Below are 16,974 nucleotides of genomic sequence, written 5' to 3' on the forward strand. Positions count from 1 at the left end.
TGCGTGAAGGCCAGGAGCGGCACAGGTGTTGGTCCTCCACAGACCTGAGAGAACGGCCAAGCAGGCGACAAAATGTGCGAGGAGCACACGTCAGATATGGAAGCCCAACTGTGAAAGGGGAACAAAGAATGGAGAGCCCCACTGAATGTGGGGACTGGAAAGAAAACAGAAACAACGCCAGACGCACAGAGTTAGCGCAGAACTGGAAAAGGCAAAAAACACGAAAGCATAACTCTGATGGCAGGGACATTATTCACCCTTTTTTTATTTATTTTTTTTAACACAGGTGGTAAGAAAAACCAGCCCAAGGCGGGGAAAGAAAACCAGCAGCAGAACCAGGCTGGCTACTATGGCTACTAGCTCTCCATTTCTGCAGTCCTGCCAACAGAGGAACATTCGAGAAAATGCCAGCACTTGTAAAAACAATATGTGAGGAAATATTTGTTTTCTTAATATTTAACCAACAGGTTTTGCTATGTTTTTGTGTTTTGAAAAACAAAAAAGGCTAAGGCATATACACAAAAACACACCACACACATTTGATCCTATTTTAGGCGTCAATGTGTTTGAAACAGAACTTGAGAGTTGATTTAAGTGTTACAAATAAACTTGGGACCATAGCACTGGCGAGGACTAAATCCAACATTCTCCAGAAAGCAGAAGTCTCTGCCCAGAGCCGAGTTCCCTCTTCTGGAAAGACACAGGGCCCTACAACTTCACGAGGCTTTTGAGACTAACCTCATAGGAAAGTCTGCCGTCTGTTCCACACTCGTCAGTGTCTGACCACGTCAGGGGCACCTGCTTCAGAGGCACCTGCTGCAGGGCCAGCGGAGTGTCCGCATCAGAGAGTGCAAGTTCCTGTCTTTGGGTTGGTCCAGAGCTGCTCACACTTGGTACAACCTGGACCATTTTTAGCTGAAGACATCCCACCCGCACTTAATATTCTCTTCCGATCAAGGCCCTTTTAAAAAACTAAAGTCCCTAAATGAGGCTTGTCCTAAGCAGTACAGAGAATCACCAGTTTAACATGCTACTCAGATTTTGAATATGTATTAGAAATAAATGCTTAAAGACTTAAATAAAAGTGTGTCTCTACACCATCTGAAAACCCTGGACATGACACAGCTGGTAAGGTGTGCCAACATTTAGCGACGCCAATCCAGCCCCAGGTTCTCTAACAAAGCAAATCTTGAAACTGTTCATAAACGTTTAAATTCCAAGTGTTGGTTTCCAGGGCAACTACAAAAAGTCCACATCTTAAAATTTCTAATCACCAAAACTCTCAACTGCTTGCTTTACTGTACAAATATGATATGCTACAAAAAATGAAACTTTTAAGAAAAATAATCTGTAAATGAACAATTAGACATAGAGATAGACCCATTAAGCAGACAGACAGACAGACAGAAAGCTATAGAGATTTATTTCACAGTATTTCCTTATGGAAGTGTCTATATATAAACTCTGTGACCGTGCCATCACTTGGCAATTACCCCATCTTCTTCCCAAAGAGCCTGCCCACTTACATAATTCTTACATAACCTTGCTTTCAAGCATGTGTATTCGACCAGCCCCACGTGCTCATTACCCACCTTTTCTTTCATTTCCTTCCCCTTCTCTGTATCTCCTGCCTCATACAGCAGGTGCTTACATGCTTGTGGGACTGAACAAAATCAATAAAAACCAAACATGGCCACAGCAAACTGAACTTGTATCAAGCAAAAAGACCCCTTTATTTGAAGTTTCGCATTTCCTTAAGAGGAAGGACTCGGCCAAACATTTGACCCTCTGGGAAATACACACAACTGGAAAGTGCACCTCACAGCAGTTCTTCCAAGTACCCAGACCTTTCCCACAGCTGGGAGCTTAAAGAGTACATGCAACCTAAACATTCTGAAATTTTATAAGTTAGCCTTTAATAAACTGTACAAAGCATTTATTCCAATAGAAAATTTGTTTTTCAAAGACATAGGTATTTCCCTGTTACCCCCACCCACAAGACCCACATGAAAACACGCAAAACAGAAAATGAAGAAAAAGCCGAATGACAGGAAGAAAAGAAAAACTGGCTCACAGCATGTGGTTTACTTCTGGACTCTCTTTCTCGTTTTTGAACCTTGAAGAGAAAACAAAGACATTTCAAGTAGTAATCATTAACTTACAAAAGCAAAAGAACAGAAATGTAAGTATTTCCACACATTGTTACTAATATTTTAAATTTTATTAACCATGCTGATTAGTGGAGATGAAATTCATACACAAAAGTGTAACTCTTAATGCCCCGAAAATGGCAAAAATATGCTAACAAAGTCTCTCTCCAAGTTCCATCGGCTCTCCCACTGGCAAAACAGTGATTTCCTGAAGTACGTCTCCCAAAGTGTATGTGCAGCAGGAACATTAAGCTCACATACGGCAGAGCAGAACGTAAGGACTGTCTCCGTGGGCGCTGATGGGTTAGGCACACTAAGGGAAGCAGGAGGCTTATTCTAAAGGTGTTGCCTTTGACACCTGCCACCGGTGCTCTCAGGCAGGCGAGCCCGGACTCCTCAACAGCTTTCCACCAGGAATGACACAGGGGCCACTGAGCAGCCTCGAGGAAAGCATCACACCTGACACTGGGCTAAGGGACTTCTGACAGCTTCGCCCTGACCTCCTGGTGGCATAAACCAGCGATTCTTTATCGAGGGCAGGGAGTGCTGTTCCCCAAGGACTTTGTTCCCAGCCACCCCACGCCACCCCGACGCGAGCACGGCAGTCAGAGGGACGTGGCTAAGGCTGATCTCGATGCCTAGGACGCCTAATGTTGCGCTCTGCCAGGAAGCAGCAATGGCCCGTGAGGGCAGCAGGTGGCTCACCATCAATCAATGCCCGCAACGAGCAACGAAGAGATCAATACTTCCTTTCTGACATGGACAAACACTGTGAACCTAGGACAAAGTGTCTATCACACATGTCTAATAATGAATAGTGCCTAAAGGTTTTCTGATTACAGATTTATTTAGTCCCTTAACTGGAAGATCAGCAATTTAAAAATCAGTGTTTTTTGTTGTGTTTTTTTTTTCCAAATTCTAGTTTCTAGTCAATTGCCATACACTAAATCAGCGACTTCCAACTGGTGGGCCGCAAGAATTTTTAAAACATGTAGCACCTGACTAGTTAGGGGCACTGACTTTTCCCTTAGATCAGTGGTTCTCAGCCTTCTGGCCCTTTAAATACAGTTCCTCATGTTGTGACCCAACCATAAAATTATTTTCGTTGCTACTTCATAACTGTAATATTGCTACTGTTATGAATCGTCATGTAAATATCTGATATGCAGGATGGTCTTAGGCGACCCCTATGAAAGGGTCGTTCAACCACCAAAGGGGTCGCGACCCACAGGTTGAATACTGCTGCCTCAGAATGTCAAATAAAAAAAAGGACAACAGCCAACCCCACAATAGCCATCCGGTGTGAATAAATCAAAATTATACCTATTTCTTGGTCAGATCATCAAAAATGTATTTTCTGGTGTGCTGCTGAACTTCAGTAATCAGTTTATGTGTGCTGTGAGATGAAAAAGGTGGAAAATTGCTACACTAAATTAAAGCAAATTTCAAAGGGATATGAATATCTTTTTTTTTTCCTGCCACTCAAATACATAGCCTGTAACTATGGTTAGTTTAAACTGAGTTTTTTCTTCAATGATTGTGATATAGCCTTCTTTTAAAAGTATCCTGTGGTAGATTTTTAGGTTTATAGTTTGAGAATTTCAAAATTAATTTGGCGTAGAAAACCGAGAGTGCTGTGACTCTGGGACTGGTGAAACGGGCAATCCCAAGATCCAGGCCAGAGTCAGCACTGGGCACAGCACCCTGTCCATGCCCTGAATGCAGCCACACACTAAGCACGCCGAAGCTCACACAATTACAGCCGTGTTCCAGCAGCACTGTCCCACTACCGTCCTAGTGTGACAGGTCACTCTTAAACACCATTGCTGCTCACCCTCTTCCATCTAGATTTAAAGTTCAATGCCACCACCACCTGGAATTTACTATATAATCAGTATATGCAACTTAGATACTTTGCTGCACGTATCAATTCCATAGTTTCCTAATAATCAATTCTGATTGCTGCAGAGAAAAGTCAATTTCTCATCTCTTTTAAAAAATATACTCATTTTCATAATACACTACTAGTGGTAAAGTTCTAATCACAAAACAAGTATGTGTGAGATTTAATATTTGAAAAATAAAATATACAAGTTTGAGATACCCTCCTATGATTTTAATAATGAAGGAAAAAACAAGTGGGAAATGTCCATGTATGTAGGGTGCCTTTAAAAATACCTCTTGTACTAGAATATAGATATTCAAGAGGTAAATAAAAACCATGTTTTCATCAAAGAATCCTCAAGAATGATCCAAAATGCAAGGCACTTCAAACCTAAAACTAAAAAGCACCCACAAGACTTCTGTGTACTGACCATTCTATGAACAGTAGGGACAAAGGACACTAGCCATAAATATCATGGTCACATTAACTAATTTTTAGTCCAATTCTGAAATCCTGGCATGGTTTTGAAATGCCAGAATACACATGGTTTTTATAAGGCTTATCATTTTGTGCAGGAAAGAAATTACTTGCAGCAAATAACCAAATTTTCTCAATTGGTAAAAATTATGCCTTGCATAAAAATAAAAGGATTAGGGCCTCTGTTCTTCTTGAAAATCGCCCGTCACCCCCTCTCCGTCTTTGAGAAAACCCACACAATACACACTTTGAAAGCTTTCAGAATGTGTTCGTACACAATAGACCCCCAACTAGTCTAAATGAGTTTAGGTGTATCAAGAAAATTATACATGTTTTAAAATGGTCTAAATAGATATTAAAGGAAAGCTGCTCCCATTTTGCTAGGCACAGCATTCTGAAAGATCACACAGTGAGAAAAATCTCTCACCATATTGTAAACCATAAATTGTGTTTGAAAATAAAATTGTTAATGAAGAAACTGACATTTCTAAAGCTGCTGTTGGAGGTAACCATTCTTCAAACACACTTATGACACAAAATCTTAAAGCTCTAAAACAGTATTCAGTGAATTGGATTACTTTTTTCTTTAAATCAAATGTAATAATATGCCTTCTTAAAGTTTCTTTAAACTGATGAATACAACCATATATACATTTTCCTGTGCCCTTAGTTTGTGTGTGTGCGTGGGGGGGGAGGGGGTGGGAGGGTTGGTTTTTTGTTTTTTGGGGTTTTTTTTTGGCTAGAAGCAGTAATATTTCACCATCACAGGTGATATTTCTCTCATTTTTGAATATTTAGATTGTAAAATACCTTAACAAGCCTTTTACTTTAGGGAGAAAATGAATTACAATGGGAAAGTAGACAGCATTTAAGTAAAGCAATTCCAAGTTTATGTGAATAAGGCAGAATCTGATTATTCTTTATCTGCTTTTTTATACCAAAAAGATAGCTGGATTGCTCTCCTTAAATTAGCAATGGGATTTACTCTCTTCTTTTGTCATTATTAAATAAAACAAAAAAAAACTAATATATTTTCTCACAGTAAAAAGTATCAGTATAAGGACCTCTGATTAAAATTTTAGGTATAAAAAACTCATTTATAATTATACCCCAATTTAAAATCATTTAGGTTTCGAAACAAACCCCTCTGATGCCCAGCCAGCAGAGCCCAGGTAACGATGACGCCAGGCAGTGGAGAGGCCCAAGTCCCGGACATGTCTAAATGGGTGTCAACCTTCCTAACACTGCAGAACGTCTCCTAAACGAAAATCGCCAGGTTTAGAACCTAGGGGGGTTTTAAAGTAAGACTCTTGCTCTATCTTTATAAACGCTGTTTAATTTTACTCCCACTCACTGCCGGCTGCTGCTCGCCTCTGGCTGAGACAGGCCTGGCTGTACTGCTCCTCAGGGCTCCTCACTTCCTAACAACATGAACACGGCGGGAGGAGGGAACCATGGAGAGCGGAGGCGGCAGCAGAGGGGAGACGGGCTATTCAGACCCAGGGACCCAGAGCGAAGGGACACTCACTCTCCAGACACCCCCGTGTTCTCGAGTAAATCCAGGTGGACCGCAGGATGCTCTACCCAGAACACACGGTGAAGAAGAGGTGGATGGAAGGGGCAGAGATGGCCCTCCTGGCAAGGCAAATGGCTGCCTCCGCAGCACGCCCTGGGCCAGGGCAGAGGGGAGGTGCAGCACGCCCCGGACCTGGCCCAACAGAGCCTCGCGCCTCAGTGAGACGTGACCTAAAATAAGCCTTCCCATTGGAAACCAAGGGCAACGCGATACCAGCCCAAGGGCCAGGAGAGCAAGGGCGCGTAGCCAGCGTGGAGTCAAAGGAACCTGGGACATGTTTCCCTTCCCTGGTCACCCCGGGCCTGCCTGCCCCTCAGAGGAAGCCCACCGCCCAGCCTGTGGCCTCGCTCAGGTTAGCTCTGGACCCGCTCCGCCGGCAGCACAGCCTGTGAGGCACCCGGTGACCTTACACCCTGCTTTTTGGAAAATGACGATGCAAGGCTTTAATCCTTGCACCCTAAGTGTAGAGAGAGAAAGGCTGGCACTTTGTGGGAATGACCAGGCAAGCAGAGCGGGGCAGCTGAGGGAAGTGCAGGAACTAAGGACTGACCCCTGGTGCTGGACACGCGCTCCTCTCCATCCCACGCGTGGGAATGGAGAAAGGCTGAGAATCAGGAGTGCTGGTCTCTAAGGCCACCCCCTTCTCAACGACGCAGTCATTTTTGTTTAATCCTCACCTGAGGAGATGTTTGATTTTTTAGAGAGAGGAAGGGAGAGAGAGAAACATCGGTTGTTTGCCTCCCGTTTGTGCCCCCACCGAGGATCAAACCCACAACCTAGGTATGTGCCATGCCTGGGAATCGGACCCGCAACCTTTAGGGGTACGGGACGACGCTCCAACCAACAGAGCCCTCCGGCCAGGGCGCAACAGCTCTGCCACCTGAACGCTCGGGGTCTTGGGCTCCATATCTGAAAAATGAGAGAAGCTCCCGCGCCGACCTCATGGTCACTGTCAATAGTAACAACACTCTGCGCGTACAAAGCCCCTGGGATACACACTGCACAGATGGAAGGCCTCCCCTACGACACTGTACTATGAAGTCAAAATGTGACGACCTGAACAGCAGAGTCCTATTAGCGGAAGGAAAGGAAACCTCACTTACGCGTCTGCATGGCTTCCTCCGTGTGCGTGTCCGAGCACTCCATGTCTTCCACACCTGCTTCTGTGCTCTTCTCAGCCTCCTTCTTCCGCTTCTGAGATGTGAAAACGTAAAGAGAGAAAGCTGTGGTCTGATGGTCACGGAAGTAAATACTCAAACTCACTGTATATTAGCATACATATGAACCTATGTAGGTGTGCTGTCAAAATACACAAAACACACACACAGTAGCCCCCTTCTCTGAAGGCTTATGTGCCAAATCCTATATACAGTGCGCTACGTTTCCCCATAAATACACACCTTTCCACTTAAAGGGAGCACCTGACGGCTTCTCCTTGGCACATCCGAATTGCCGGCACCACCGCTCATGCGTTTTGGGGCCATTAGTAAAATAACTGTGACCTGAGCGAGCACTGTGATACTGCGACAGATGCTCTGACAACCCAGACGGCCACGGGGTGACTAACGGGTGGTGGAAAGGCTGGCCGATGGATGGCTCACGCTTTGGGCAGGATGGCAATAGTTCATGCTACTCAGAGCAGAGGGCAAGTTAAAGCTTAAGAATTGTTGATTTCTGAATTTTCCCATTTAATATTTTCAGGCCATGGCTGACTGCAGGTAACTGAACCGAGGAAAGAGAAATATGGATGGGGGCTACAATACACAACTGCAAGGTAGTGGGGGCCTCAGGGAAGGGGGGCAAAGACAATGGGATTAGAGAGCCTTCAACTACTCAGTGTGCCTGAAAGGTGGGTCTGTTTGCTGTTACCCGCCTCTAACTTTTTATGCCTCACATAGTTCATTATGGAAAGCTGCGTTTTAACCCTCAGGACTGGTGATACAGAAACTCTCTTAAAGCCCGGTGTTTTATAAACTTGGCATCACCCCTCTCTGAGGCCAATGATACTTATTCTCCAATTTTACAGTGTGTATCTGTGGGGGTATATTTCCTTCTGGAATGTTTTATTTATTAAGAGTTTAACAGGGCCAAAAACCTTGCTGTAAGGAAGGCTCTTAAAAGTACACAGGTCTGCTAAAATCTCAGAAACAGTTGGTTTTCCCACCATTCTCTCAGGCCTTTCCTATTTTCTACTTATTTTTCCAGTTGAGTGTGACTTGGGAGAGTTAATGCTTATATTCTGTCACCATCCATTCTCCCCAACTGTTCATTCAATTCCTTATTATTATTTTCCAATACTATACTATTTCCTACCTAGTTCATTCCTGTGTAAAGTTTTTAAATCACCTAACATCTCTACATGTAACTATAACTATAGAAGGACTTAGAGATAATTTAAAACTTTGCATTTTGCATGTAACTTTATCCCATGTAGTCTCAAATTTAAATGTGTTAAAATGCAAATTAAAAGTCAAAGCTTCTCTAGGTTGCCTAAAATAAGTGTGTGTCATGTAGGGAATCATCTGATACTTCACAAGTTTCACAGATTCACATCGCATCAGAATGTCCTCATTTATATTTCCTAACAATTAACATTAAGTTGAACCTCATCTGAGAACCTTCCTTGCTTCGGGCCATTGTGCGTGTGGCTATAAGAGTGTAATACCTGCTGACAGCACATTGTTCTTCCTCCTAATGGCAACCACGGCTCTGTTCCGAAGAGAGCTGCGCAGGGAGGCCCAGCTCCGCTCAGACCACATTATCTTAACCCTCCAAACGGTCAGAACTGCTATTATCTCTGTGTAACAATTAATCCCACTGTTTCCAACGATGCTTAAGGCGGCTGTGAACGATGAGGACTCAGGGATACCAGGCTCCTAAAGAAAAGGCTCCACAAATACAAACCTGAGGACTGCACTGAGCTTAGGAAACGTCAGAAGCAGCATCTGCTGAGCAGCTTGGAGGAAGGAGGGACCCCTTCTCAAAGAGAGCTGCCCGAGAGGCTGCGACTTCCTACAACAGATGAGAGAAGGGGCAGTGCCTCCCATCCTCCCTTTCCAAAGTGCCGCTCCGTGATTGCCATCCCAGCCCTGCTGGGCTGAACAGATTGGTTCGATAATTACATACAATAACTGCAGTGGGCAGGTAACCCTCAGCTGGCACGGGCAGCTCCCCTGTGAGGGCTTCCATATGCAAACGGCACTGATGGAGTGCATTAGGTGCCTCCTCCCTCCGGCGTGCAGGCCTGATTAACGCCGGCCAAGACTCCAAGGTTAGCATGTCAGCAGATTCGTGATGCATTAGGCAGGAATAAACACAGACACTTTTGTTCGTCCGGGCCAAAATTAAGGAGGAATATTTCAGTACTATATTGCTTTCCACACAGGAGAAAATGCTTTCTGCAGGTTTAGGAGGGCAGATTTCTACATGCTCATCATACAGGGAGCCATCCAATACATTCTATCCAAGAGCCCAATGCATTCATCTTGTTTCAAGCTTATTTAATAAAAAGGAGCTTCCTTCATCTCCGGGCAGGTAAATGACGCAGGAATGAAAATCAGACAGTATTCAACCGACAAGAGAAACACCTGTGATTTCAGCAGGGGCACCAGGTTAGGCCCTGACTTCCATTCACCCGCCTTCAGCTGGCGTCTCCTGCCCAACTTTCCTGACAATGCATGCCATCTGGATAGGAAGAACCAATGGTCTACAGACTATGATCTATTTTTATTTTTTTTCCAAAAACAAAAACCTTCAAAAACAAAAACAAAAAAATCTTCAAGTTTAATAGTATCTAAGTACGAACTGCCAGTTACAAAAACAGCCACGGGATGTAAAGTGCAGCATGGGGAAGAAAGCCAATGCTATGCCGTGACTCCCAGTACGCACGGGGTCAGATAAAAACTGGATAGGAATTGCTTCCTGCCATTGTTGATCAATTCTTGTAGGTGTTACCATAACGGATATCTGCTAGGAACACAGAGAAACATGTACTGAACTTATTACACCTGCCCCTTTCCAAAAGAGATTTGAGTCTGAGAAATAAAAAGAACATATACATTTTTTCTTATTTTTTTTCCTAAACTTACTGTGGTAGTCATTTCACAATATATTTAAGTCAAAGCATTATGCTGTACCCCTTAAACTTATACAGTGCTGAATGCCAATTATATCTCAATAAGACTGGAAAGACTAAAAATAAAAAATAAGGCATGAGCAAAGATTTCTATAAACGTAAATGCTGTCAGACAAAATCAGCTGAGTTGCAGGAAGCAGTGTGTAATGAAAAGAGTCAAGACACTTCAGTTCTGAAGCTTCACTGCGTAAGTCACATGACCTCTAAGGCCCTTAGAAATCTAAAAATGGATTTTCAAGAAATGAATAAGTTCCAAAGCAAAACTACAGTTAGACATGGATTATCTGAATAATAATCTGAAAAAAACTAAAAATTATGACAAAAAGAGTAGTGAGAAAATCCGCTAATTATAAAGATTAACACTATAGTTTCCATAATCAGAGAATCCTATTTAGCTGTGAGCTTCCTGGTAACCAGAGCAGAGAATGCCATCCTGATTGCATACCCCTTGCTAAGGAAGAAAGGGAATTCTAGTTCCTCAAAAGAGAAGCTTTTCCTTCTAGAGAGCCCCCACTTCTCAGCCAGTGCAGCACTGCTTTTGCCAGTTTTAGACATGTGGCATTTACAATTTATTTGGGAAAACTGTTCTAGGGCTTAAAAAAGAAGAAGAAAAAGAAAAGTTTAAAAGAAAAACTGGTCTGGTCCAATTTTTTCACTTTTATAAACAAAAAGACAAAGGGCCAACACATTGAATAACTCACCTATATAGTTACATGGCTATCAAGCAGCTTCATGATCTTACCTAATCCTAGCTTTTATTAACTTCTTTTTAATACCAAGAATAGCCCTGTGTCAGCCATGAAGACAAGAATAAAATAAAATCTAAAACGAAGCAGTAAACTAATAAAGGAAACCTAACAGTTCAGCTTGGTATTCATATATTCCCCCTACGTGAAGCTTCAGGCGTGCAGGGCATGATCCGACAGGACTTGTCCAGCCTTCGGAGCTGCCCACGGACACAGGGGATCAGGCGCAGATGTTAGCTCTGCAGCAGACTGACCCACTCAGCTGTAAAGTCAGCCAACCTGCAGACACCAAATTTCTTCAGCACACAGGTCCAAACAGCGATTTGCAAAGAAGGGGGATGGCACTGAACAAGTTCTCACTGCAGCAGGGATCTTTACTTCTCAATCAGCTAAATTTTAGGAAAAACACTCTAGAAGCGAGCTATAAATATAATGTAAAGAAATCTGTCCGGCACACGAGGATGCACGCTGTGTGTTTACCCATGTATGCAAACTGTAAGTTACTGCCTCACTGAAAATTCCATCAGGCTTCCAGTCCATCCCTTCATTTCAAAGCCGAATGTAGCTGTTAGCACACTTGTTGACCACAAAACTGAGCAGATGCAATTAACACAAAACTTGCAGGGGGAAAAATGCCTATGTAGATGAAATGTATAATTTTCGATTCCGTGATGAAATTAGAGACCTACTATTTGCCAAAAAGTCATATTCATGATCCAATTTCAAAATTTCAATCTAGGAAGAATTATAAAAATCTTTTAATTTGCTGTTTCTTGTTTTAAAGAGATAATTTGTTTTAACCCTTTTCCTCATAGTTTGGAATACACAATTCCCAAAAGAAGCTGCTGGAGCTTTCAGAATTAACAACAGTAAGACTGGTCACTAATGTAAAAAATATATTTCTTCTGAAAGTAGTTTTCCATATAAAAGCAGATGATACATTTTATTAAATGATTTCAAATTACAAAGGAAATCAATGTCAACAATTACTAGAAATAATCAATAAACCAAAAAGTTAATGCATACCTGTAAAATCTAAATATTAAAGTAATATCAGGAGTTATTCCCCATAAAGTTCACTATTTAACATTTCTCTCTTAAAAAGTAAGCCCCTTATATGCATATACACTGCTTTATATAATGGCATTTTGGTAAAGAGCAAAATCATATTCAAATGGTAAACAGATCAATAAACAATAAACTTTCAAATTGTAACTTTTCAAATACCAATTTTCAAATAATGAATTCTTTGACCACGCCAACAAAGACAAGATCAACCCTAGGGGCTGACTTGAGGGGGCAAAAACAATACAAACTGTGAGCTGAGTGCCCCTACCAAAATCCCTCTGCCAGGTACCACTATCCCAAGCTAGAATCTCTTGAAAAAATTTAATCACTTGCTACTGTACATAATCTATATATATAAAAGCCTAAGCAACCATTACGACCAACTGACCGGTGAACTGGTTGCTACAACACGCACTAACCACCAGGGGGCAGACACAGGAGCTGCCCCCTGGTGATCAGTGTGCTCCCACAGCCAACCTCCCGCGGTCCCTTCCCCCAAGTCAGCCGGCCCCAATCAGCCCCGATAGGGACTGGGTGAGATGGCCCCAATCGCCGGCCAGGCTGAGGGACCCCACCTGTGCACGAATTCATGCACCAGGCCTCTAGTCTATCTATATATAGAAAAGCTTAAGTGACCGTTCGACCAGTAGCTATGACGCGCACTGACCACCAGGGGACAGACGCTCCGACTGGTAGGTTAGGTTGCTGGCCATGGGTTAGCTTGCTGCTGGGGCCTGTCGGCCCCGAATCTGGTTCACCTGCATCCTGGACCCAGAGAGGAGGGAGGAGGGAGCCCGATTCCTCGCAGAATCGGCCATCAGCTTGCTGCAATATTAAAATATTTTTTCTAATTAATTTCCTTTCAATGTGCACGAATCTGTGCACTGGGCCACTAGTAAATAAATAAATGTTCATTTTTTTCAACCCTCTACATATTTTTCTTTATCATAAAGAGCTTTGCCTGCCCTTAGATAATGAAGATAAATATTTAATTGCCAGCAATCTGTTATTATTTTCTTTCCTGAGCTACTCACCGAGTTACTCTACTGAAATCACTATTTGTTGCAATCACAATCTCAGGCAGTCCAAAGGATAGTCAAAAACAGAATTCACCTTGGTTGTCGTTCTTGCTTTCAGAGCTCCATTCTCCAAAGCCCCAAGTTCCAGTTTGCCATCATCCTTGCTTCCTATAGACTTTAGTCCTTGCAAAAGAATGTCTTGTAAATTCTGATAAAGGGGTTTCTCATCATAGTCCAGCAATTTCACTGTTTCCAGGTATTTAGCAATTTCATCTAAAAAATAACACAATTATTCTATAATTTTAAAATCACAAATACAATATATTTATCCCTTACTTCAAAGAAAATAACTTGTGTTATAACAAAATTAGAATTAAAATGGATATTTTGTTAAACGATCTTTTTTCAATTACTTCTTCATTGAAAAGTGTGCTTCTGAACTCAGAAAATGTCAGAATAAAAAATATATTTTAAGGTATGATGTAAAAAACATTTTTGAAATTATAAGGAAAAAGATATACTTAAAATTTAAACATTCACAAAAATAATTGCCATAGTTTTAAAGCTATCAAAAACACACCGGAACCTAGAATATAGATTATGAAGTAAAATGTGCTTAAGTACAATGAATATCATAGCCAACTTTTAAAATTTGGGTTCTTCATGTAAATGAGAAATAAAACAAACCAAAAGCACAGGCTGAAGAAAGAAGCAAGGCCTCGTTTTCCCAAGAAAGAGAAAGGTCACCTTCTGAGTGACAGGTTAACTGTACAGAGGCAGAACCACAGCCACAAAGAGAAACCTTCCTAGTCCAGATCACCGCCTCTCAGCACCAAGAATCCACCTCTAGGCGACTGACTCACGCATACGTAGCCCCAGCCTCGCCCTTGCCCTGACCTGCAGACTGGTGCACACACTGCCTCACACAGTAGCTCTTGGATGTGTAACTGTCATCTCAAATCCCAACAAATCTAAACCTAAACCCCTGACCTGCCCCTACACCTGCCCCCTGTAGTTTCCCAGTCTGGGTGACTGACACCTCCATCCTCCGGCTCCTCAAGCCGGCACTCTTGTTCCCACACCCACACCCAACCAATCAAGGGCTCCTGCCAGTGCTACATGCACACGGAACACATTCACTCACTCAAATACATACTAAGCATCCATTACGGATCAGGTAAGATTCTAGATACTTGACATAAATGAGTTAAAAAGAGAGAAAACAAAACCCTCTTTTCAACTTCTCAATCTGATCAAAGGGATCTATAAACCTGAAGCATCATCACTGAGATTGGTCAACTACTGAAAATTCCCTCGGAGAGGAAAATGTCCAGGATGTCCTCTTTCACCAATGTGTAAGGCACAATAGTTCTGTGTGCTTTTAGCCAATACAGTAAGGCAAGAAATAAAAGGCACAGCATAGAATGCCAGCTATAGAACAGTTTATTCACAAACATGATAGTGTATATAATATCCTAAGGAATCTATTTAAAAAATACTAGAATAGCCGAAACCGGTTTGGCTCAGTGGATAGAGCGTCGGCCTGTGGACTGAAGGGTCCCAGGTTCGATTCCGGTCAAGGGCATGTACCTGGGTTGCGGGCATATCCCCAGTGGGAGATGTGCAGGAAGCAGCTGATCGATGTTTCTCTCTCATCGATGTTTCTAACTCTCTATCTCTCTCCCTTCCTCTCTGTAAAAAAATCAATAAAACATATTAAAAAAAAAAAATACTAGAATAGTAAACATAACAAGGTCACAAAAGCAAGGTAAGTATATAAAAATCTATTCTATTTCTGTATACTAGCAACAAGCAATTGGAAAATATTTTAAAATATATATCCCATAACATTGCATCAAAAGCATGAAACACAATGAAAGATGGGCAAGATTTTTTGCAGAGTAAAGTATAAAACACAGATGAGAGACACAGAGACGAAATCGAATGGAGGATATACCATACTGGTAGACTGGCACCCTCAATGTTGTAACAATACTAATGCCCCCCAATCAGTCCACAGTCAAGGCAACTGCACTCAGAGTTCCAGCAGACTGGGGATGGAGGGGTGTGTGTGAACGTGACAAGGTGATTCTTAAATTTACATAGACATGCTAAAGACCAAGAATAGCAAAATAGCAAGGGCAAGTTTAAAGAACAGTGCTGGACAACTTAACCTTCCAGATACCAAGACTTAAGATAAAGCTACAATAACTGAGGCAGTATGGCCCCAGAAGAGGCTTTTCCCGACTTCCAGAGCTTATTCCCTAGCTCCTTCCTACAATGCTAATGGCACCTGGTCAGTGAGCCGTCCCTGCCCACCCATTTCAAACCCAGCCCTCCTCCCTACTTCACTCCCTAGTTCTACTCTGTACTTTCTTCTTTTCCATTGCACCGACCACATAAGATACTGCAATGCACTCGTTTCTTCACTGTGTGTCTCTTCCAACCAGAGCGTGAGCTTCATGAGGACAGGGACTTGTATGTCTTGTTCACCAGTGTATCTCTGGTGCCTAGAAGGGCCCCTGGCACACAATGAAGCCTCAATAAAGAAACAGCTGCATGAATGAATGAAATTTGGTTCCCCTCCTGAAAGCAGTAAGTAACTGAATGAAGCTCAATGTAGCCACTTCTTTTTTGATGGGAACAGGCCCCATTACAATTTCACCTGAACTCTCACATTAAGGAATATCCAATGAACATCATGACTTTCTCTCAGAAAACAAAACCCATGTTAATATATAAGAAGTCTTTTCCTACCTGGCTTATTTTTCTCAGGAAAACATTTGTCCATCAAACCTGCAATATTTTCTCTGTATCTGTTAAAAATTAAAGAATGAGTCACTGTTTGAAGCTTGATGCCATAGAAAGTTATTAATATTTAATGACAGTAAATAGCACACTAAGCAGCACAGTGCTATATCCTAACTATCCTTATAGACATTCTTCTAAAATAAATTGAACACAAGACCAAGAAACCACCCTAGCCAGTTTGGCATAGTAGAGAGAGGATTGGTCTGTGGACTGAAAGCTCCCAGGTTTGATTCTGGTCAAGGGCACATGCCCGGGGTTGTGGGCTCGATCCCCAGTAGGAGGCATGCAGGAGGCAGTTGATCAATGATTCTTTCTCATCACTGATGTTTCTATCTCTCTCTCCCTCTCCCTTCTTCTCTGAAATCAATAAAAACGTATAAAAAACCACACACACAAGAAACCTTACTATTTAACAAGTACTTTGTTATTTCTATTTTAATATCAGTTAAAGCTACAGTTCCAGTAAAGAAATTCCGACTGGGAAACATTTGCCTTATCATGAGCTTCCCAAAATAATTTGTGAGTCTCCTTTACCTAATTTTGGAATCTCTAACATAGTTGGGATCTTTCAAATTATCCTCCCAGGGCAGGTGGCCACTGAGCCACTGGACCATGCAATAACCGAGTATTTCCAGGTCGCCACGTCTTGATGGGGCTGTGAACACAAAAGAAGTAGATGAAGCACACTGAAATCATTTTTAAGGTGCAATTTCAATTATATATAAAGCAAAAAGTTAAACAGTCAACTCTACAGTCTTGTTTTTCATGAATTCTGCCTGCATTTAAAGAAAGTATTGAATATTGGATAATACAAAGAAATAATTTACCCCCCGGCTAATAAGTTATTTTAAAAGCCAAATTGGCAAACTCCAGAGTTCCAAACCAAGACTATTAATCTAGGAAATAAAATATAAAATAATGCCACATTTAATATTTAAGATATTAAAAATGCTACGAGCTATTAAGAGGCCCAGAGACCTGGGGGTTTTAGCTCCCCCACAGAAATGGGCACAGAAAAAAGAAACAACAGCTGAAGAAAGAGACCAACTTATTAACAGGTGACGAAATACAAGTTTACCTGTTATAAAGTTGTAGCTGCATGAAAAC

General features: G+C 42.0%; 1 protein-coding gene across 3 annotated transcripts in view; it reads right to left on the reverse strand.

The window, feature by feature from the left end:
• Nucleotides 1–1,704: 1,704 nt before the first annotated feature.
• The window catches only part of VRK1 (VRK serine/threonine kinase 1), a 47,272-nt gene continuing 32,002 nt past the window's right edge, over nt 1,705–16,974 (reverse strand). For 2 of the 3 annotated variants that reach the window (XM_036317478.1, XM_036317492.1), the window contains 5 exons: nt 16,402–16,522; nt 15,814–15,872; nt 13,151–13,329; nt 7,192–7,282; nt 1,705–2,116 (listed from right to left, as the gene is read on the reverse strand). In XM_036317478.1, coding sequence (XP_036173371.1) covers nt 2,085–2,116; nt 7,192–7,282; nt 13,151–13,329; nt 15,814–15,872; nt 16,402–16,522 — 482 coding nt within the window. In that variant the 3' untranslated portion in view covers nt 1,705–2,084. Of the gene's footprint in view, nt 2,117–3,517; nt 3,547–7,191; nt 7,283–13,150; nt 13,330–15,813; nt 15,873–16,401; nt 16,523–16,974 lie in introns of those variants that run through there. The other variant, XM_036317487.1, reaches the window with a different exon arrangement.

The sequence above is a fragment of the Myotis myotis genome, unplaced genomic scaffold (assembly GCF_014108235.1).
Source record: "Myotis myotis isolate mMyoMyo1 unplaced genomic scaffold, mMyoMyo1.p scaffold_m19_p_1, whole genome shotgun sequence".
Taxonomy (NCBI): domain Eukaryota; kingdom Metazoa; phylum Chordata; class Mammalia; order Chiroptera; family Vespertilionidae; genus Myotis; species Myotis myotis.